This window comes from Cibotium barometz, chromosome 54, assembly GCF_041138505.1.
Source record: "Cibotium barometz isolate CiBa-2024 chromosome 54, ASM4113850v1, whole genome shotgun sequence".
NCBI classification, from domain to species: domain Eukaryota; kingdom Viridiplantae; phylum Streptophyta; class Polypodiopsida; order Cyatheales; family Cibotiaceae; genus Cibotium; species Cibotium barometz.
In genome coordinates, this window is record NC_141099.1 from 11,475,670 (window position 1) to 11,482,621 (window position 6,952).

The following is a 6,952-nucleotide window of genomic DNA, read 5'->3' on the forward strand; positions in this document are numbered from 1 at the left end:
TTATTTTTTACTAGTCTTTGTTATTTTGGAAGTCTACTAATTATTTTAAAAACTTGTGATTTTTCTTAGTAGCCGCAACTCATTTTTAGCATGTTTAAAGGACAAACAATGTCATTAAGGTACTAATGTCTACTCTAACCGTTGTTACTAGTGTGGTTTGTTGCTACAAATAGGATCCAAGACTTCGTACTAGTATAAATAGGTAAGCTAAAATGAGTAAAGCTGATCGCTATTTGTGAGCTTAAATTAGTGGGAGTGCACACTGTTACATAGTCCTTTTGACAGAAGGGTGTTGTTGTGGAAAAAGATGTAGGTGACCCAAGAGATAGAGGTAGTTAGAAGAGTAGGTGTAAGGCAAAACCTAGGCTTCGTTTGGTTTTTTTTAATAAATAAATTTGTGGCCATTTCAACCACATCTTGTTGTTATCATAAAAAAAGGGGAAGGTACATGCATGCTAACGACGAGTCATCCTTTAGGATAAGTCTATCATGGTTCACAAGTAGCACCTAGCTCCTTTGCTTTTGGCAAAAAAATTGTCAAACTACAGATCCTTCATCTCGCTTGAGCCTGATCTTGCGCGCATACCTTGTATCGCTTGTGACCAGCTCCCCTCCCTTACCCACACTAGGTATGGCCATGTAAAATGGGTCGCCCAGTACTACTGCCATGGCCATGAGAAGGCGAGCTTCATTCAACGCTGCAAGCATAACCAGACGGCCAAGCTTATCTCCGGACATAAAAGATGAAGCTGCGCCCACCAGAAACGCCATCATCAACGCCTCCTCGCCAACAAGCCCAGTAGATAAGGTGACCCCTAACATCCTCACAGTGTTATCTTCAATTCTAGAGCGCCTTATTGCGAGAAATGAACAGCATTTCCCTCTTCTCAGCTCTCCTGGCAACAAGCAATTTGCTAATTTCCATGGCCTCCGTGCTCCAAGCATAAGTGTGGGCAAGTACTTGGAGCGCATCTACAAGTACACAAACAGTAGCCTCTCTTGCTTTGTTGTGGCTTATATTTACATGGATCGACTTGTTCATCAACAGCCGGATCAGCCCATCACATCCATGAATGTCCACCGCCTATTGGTCACTTCCATCATGATAGCTGCCAAAGTCGTGGATGACGTGTATGCTCATCTACCCCCATCTTCTTCTTCTTTTTTTGTCATGCTCAATTCGTGCTTACTTAGTTAAATCAAGTCATCATCAAAACATACACATCATCTTAGGGTATTTACACAACACCATTGGATGGGCTAGCCATATTACACATCCATGTGACTAGCTGCCCCTTGGCCATCATCGAATGCTCTAAGAAGTGCTATGGGGGGTGGGCTTGATGTGTAAATTTGCTTAAACATAAAGGTTGCTTGAATTGGAGTATTCTTCGGCCTACTAGCATCACTAGAGGCATTAACTTGTCCTAGGGCCTTGTCTTGCTGCAGGCACTTCAATAATGCCTTCTATGCCAAAGTAGGGGGCATAAGTAATGCTGAATTAAATAAGTTGGAGCTCCACCTACTCTTTTCTCTTGACTTTAAAGTGCAAGTTACCTCACATGTTTTCGAGAGTTATTGCTCGCATTTAGAGAGGGAATTGCATGACATTGGACATGTACCAGTTCAAAGAAGTTTGCCAGTTTTTGGGGACTCACAAGAATTGGCTGACACCCAAAAGATTCTAAAGGAAGGATTGGAACAACGATGAATTTCGATGGACTCTCCTAATTTGATGGTAAAAGATGTCACTCTCCTTCACTACTTTTTTGTTATGGAAGTTAACCTACAAGGATTAGTCATATGCCCTATAGAAACTTGTTTCTATGTAGCCTAAGGACTATACAAAAAAGAAGTCTTGAATTGCAAAGTATTTTGAAAGTTTGTACATGCGATTCCCCCATATGTGTTGGCCTCATCCTTCCATGTGCTTGATGAGATTGCCCATGTATTTTACACACAAGAAGTTCATAAAAGAAAATGTAATATTCAATGAAACCTTATTTTGTATATGTTTCTAATGGATGCTAATAATGCATGCATGTTGAGGTTGAAAGATCATTGTGAAGCACTAGAGCCCTGGATGCCCTGCACCCTCCCCTCCTTGCCTCTCTCTCTCTCTCTCTCTCTCTCTCTCTCCCCTTATATAGAAACTTGTTTCTATGGAGCCTAAGGACTCTACAAAAAAGAAGTCTTCAATTGCAGAGCATTTTGAAAGTTTGCACATGGGATTTCCCCATATATGTTGGCCTCATCCTTCCATGTGCTTGATGAGATTGCCCATTTATTTTACTCACAAGAAGTTCATATAAAAGAAAATCTAATATTTAGTGAAACCTTATTTTGTATATGTTTCTAATATTACAAAAAAGAAGTCTTCAATTGGAAAGCATTTTGAAAGTTTGTACATGCGATTCCCCCATATGTATTGGCCTCATCCTTCCATGTGCTTGATGAGATTTCCCATTTATTTTACTCACAAGAAGTTCATAAAAGAAAATCTAATATTTAGTGAAACCTTATTTTGTATATGTTTCTAATGCATGCATGTTGAGGTTGAAAGATCATTGTGAAGCACTAGAGCCGTGGATGCCTCGCTCCCTCCCCTCCTTGCCTCTCTCTCTCTCTCTCTCTCTCTCTCTCTCTCTCTCTCTCTAATGTGCAATGAGAGCATAAGGTGTTAAAGTATGGCATGATATCTGATGAGAAAGAGTTGTTGATTTATGGATGTTAAAAAATGAATAATCTAGGTGAGCTGATCATGTCAATGTTGAGTGTGTACCAAAAAATGAATCTTTGAATGTATGTGTATGTGCTCCATCAAAATCTTCAAAGTGATGGTTTTTAAAAACATATGATGAGATTGACCATCATAAAATTATATCCAAATGTTATTTTTATGTATGAACCTCTCATCATCAAATATGACCAAGTAAACAAAGTTATATGTAGCAATGTTACCTTGTGAGAAGGTACTCTTATCTTTAAGTGAACGCATCTTTCAAAGGATGGCATCATGGACTAATAGTATAGAAAGTGCCAAAAGATTTGTGTACTTGTGAAGTTATCATTTCAAGTGTGGAAACAGTAGTGGAAAAGTGGGACTACTAACACGATGGAAATTCCACCTTTTGGAACCTTGTAAATGAGAGAGGAAGTTGAGATTCAAGAGACTTAGGATATTTTATGGAATTTTGGAGAAAAGTTTCAAGAGGGTGGTGATGAAAGTGTTTCTGCATGTCTTTATAGAGCCCTCCCTACATCCCTTGAGATCAGTATGGGCAAGGTCACTTTTTGGTTAGTGAATATCTATCATGCACACAATGCTAAGCAAAGAAAGGAGATGTAGAGCTAGCTTAGAATCTTGGGAAACTAGAAGACTTGGATCGTGGTGGGGACTTTAACATGGTAGAGAAACATAGAGACATAGTGGACTATAACAATATCTTCTCTAGAATTATTTTCACATACTTGTGTAGATCTAGATGTACAGTGATAGGGATCTTACATGTGTCGTAATACCTTTTGGTTTGCATGCTGAACTCAGTTTCAAACCAGGCATCAGTGCGGCCAACAATCCTAGTCATGCATCCTTATTTCTTATGTTCAACACTCCTTAAATGGGGAATTTGTGCACGAGCTCTTGTAATCCCAATATTTGTTTCTTCCATTCTTGCATTCTTGATTCTTTGTGTAAGTAGCTTATCGGTTGTCATTGGGAATGTTGCAAGGTCTTTTCATGTGCTCTATGTTTGCTTGGCCTGTGTAGGTGATATATTACTTTCTTACGTAGCCATTTCATTCCTTCCTTCTAGGTATTTGACTCGAGTATTTATTTGTCCCTCTCAATCACTGGAGAGATATATAATCTTTTTCTTACAAAGTAGTGACTATACAAATGTTTTATCTTGCTCTGGTCATGATAGGGGGAATTCTTTACATTTCAAATCTAAGCTATTTTGTATAGTCCATCATTAGGGGACAGAATCTCGGGGGGGGGGGGGGGGGGGGTACTCATAAATATGTAATCGTAGCACGTAAGGGATTTTTAATATCCTTTTTTCACATACTTTTTACATACAGAAGGATATCATTTAATGGGTGTATTCATAGGTTGAATAGAAAAAGGGTGTGTTTTATTCATGAAAAATTCACATATAAGGGGTTTTTTAATTACGCCTTGAATGCACATGATATAGACAGTTTACATATAATGAACCCCCTGAGGATAGAATAAAAGTGCTCTGCACTCATCATGATAGGGGGGATTCTTCAAATTTCTAGATCTCAGTATCGATTTTGTATACTTCATCATTAGGGGACATAATGAAGGTGTTTTCTTGTTTTCAGTACGCCGCAGTAGTAGTAGTAGTAGTAGTAGTATTCGTCTATTAGTGGCTCTATATTTAGTTCTTCTAAAGTGATTTTGAAGCTCTTGTTTTGCTAAGCTTGTGAGTTGCATTTCAATGAAAGGCTAGATAACCAACACTTCTATCTTCATTTACCACTTTAATTTTGTCATTTCTCAAATAACTCTTCATCCACTAGACATTGTGAGCAATTTGTCTGGCACTAAATCTAAATCAGTTAATACTTGTTTAAGTGTAGGCCACACAACCGATAATCTATCTTCTTTTGGGTACTGATTTACTCTTTTGTTCCATTTTCTAATTCATGATTAAGGGTGTGTGCCACATGCTTGTCTGAGCAATAATATGCGCTACCCTACAAATTTCTTCTTAAATGTTTAATTTCTACCTTAACATCACCTATATCTTATTAGCAGAATTGGTTGAATACTTAGTGTTCAAACAACCAAGATCTTACATCAAGGAAGAAGCTATTCGTACCGTGTTTTCACACTTAGTATAAGGTGAAGATAACTCCATAGAATGTAAGAGCAAAGAAATCCGCCTATTTTTGTATTTTTTTCTCATTTTTGTTGCATTTCTACGTTACGCAGGCTTGTTGCTCATTGGTTGGGCGTCTATTTTTCTTTTCGCTAAAGGCCCAATAATAAGTCCCATTTTCCCCTAATGAAAAACACTAACATGCTTTGTCATGAAAAAAACTAGCCAAGTCAGTTGAGTTAGTCAACTTTTCATGGTCATGAAAAATTTAACTTGGTTTTTGATTTCTAATAATTTTTCTCAAACTAGTCTAGTATACTGGATGCACAATTATTTAGGGCTTACTAGCTAAGCCCATAAATAGGGTACTAAAGATTTGAATGGAGCACATAATAAAAGACTCTTATTGCAAAATTCACATATAAGAGCAAGAGTAAAAGCATTGTATTCATTCCATTATCTCTATTATCTCCCTCTCTTTAAGTTACATACCATAGAAAGAGGCTTTAATTATCCATATCCATGTGACATTTCAATTTCCATATAACTATTTCTTGCCCTATACTCCACTACTCTCATGTAACTCCGACACGTGTAACTCCTAGCCACTTGTTGATATGACATCTTATATCTCCTAATGGAATTATCCTAGCTTTGTTATGCTAATTAATATATGTGATAACATTCAAGAAATATGACCATATGATATGGGAGGCCAAATACTAAGCTAATACCTAGCACGCTTGAAGGAATAGGATGTCAATCCATCCGAACCCACATGATAGTAAAACAATGCTCCTATGAGGTATCTTCCACTTAAAAAGGTAGGTAGAAAACTAGTGTGATTTGGAGGATAGGAATCCTGCATAGAACTAGAGGGGTACATGAGGGGGGAGGGGGGGGAGAGCAACTTATAAACATGTGATTTCAAGGCTGCTTGAAACCCACAAAAAACGCAAAGTGATTAGTCTTAAAAATCACTGCTAAAATGACAATGGGTTGAAAACTAATTAAATTCTTGGATCTCCTCAACCGGTTCTAACTTTACTTTAAGATTTGGGCCCTAGACCCCTACTACATCCACTTGATAAAGTCCAACAGAAATTACAAAATATCCATCTATAGGCATCGCTACCATTGATGCATTTTTACATTAGAAAATAGAGATTTTGGCTATATTTTTCTTCAAATTAAGCAGCACCCTTTAATGTGGAGGAAGCTTTGTGAGTTGGATTGAAGGATTTATGCTTGGTTTTTAAAGACTATATGGAGCGAGAACCAAGAAGATTAGTGAAATGTGTGTTTTTGCAAAGAGAGGAAGAAGGTGATTAGTTATTAAGAGGCTGAGGAAAAGCCAAAAGGAGATCATTGAGGCCAACATCACCTTAACTCAACAACTGTAAGAGCTTCTCCAACAGCTCAAATCCCAAAAGTAAGAAGCCCTGGAAGAAAACTCCCACACTATGCAATTGCAAATTCAAGCGAAGAGTATCGAGAAAAAGAAAAAAGTCTAAGTGGCAGAGCTGCAAAAGAAAAGGTGCATCACCAAGTGATGGATCTTGTAACCAATCTCTCCAATGCCTAGAAGATCACCAAGGCCTGGAGCACCATTCCGAAGAAAAAGAGAGAGAGAGTTAAAGGCCACAAAGGTTGGGCTAAAAGCACACATGGAGGTAGTAGAAGGGTAGCTAGCTGCTTGCGCAAGCAAAAGAAATATGTGAAATCAATTGCGCTCAATTAATGACATACAAGTTAAGGACCTCAAGGCACAACACTACAACATTTGTCTATGATTTTGAACAAGTGCACATAGGATATCCCATATTCCCTGAGGAAGAATATTTGCATGCATTACATGATTTCTTTATCATAAAGAAACCACTTCCACCTTCCGATGATGATGATAAGGATAAAAGTGATGATGTTGAGGACTATCTGGGGTTTATTCCCATAACCTCTTACTTCTCTACTATTTATGATAATAAAAATAAGGATGACACTAACCCACCATTAACCACGTGATTTCTGAGACTCTTCTTTTAATTTTCCCACTAACCCTCTAGCCTCCAAGGAACCACTAGAGGTTGAGCCTATGCACCATA

At 38.0% G+C, this 6,952-nt stretch overlaps 1 protein-coding gene across 1 annotated transcript; it reads left to right on the forward strand.

Moving 5' to 3' along the window:
* The first annotated feature begins 477 nt into the window (after nucleotides 1-477).
* LOC147607853 (cyclin-U1-1-like) lies at nucleotides 478-2,032 on the forward strand. The gene is made up of 2 exons (XM_086790053.1): nucleotides 478-1,131; nucleotides 1,450-2,032. Exons 1-2 carry the CDS (start codon nucleotides 668-670, stop codon nucleotides 1,709-1,711), a joined length of 726 nt encoding a protein of 241 aa, XP_086646179.1. The 5' UTR covers nucleotides 478-667; the 3' UTR covers nucleotides 1,712-2,032.
* Nucleotides 2,033-6,952: the final 4,920 nt, after the last annotated feature.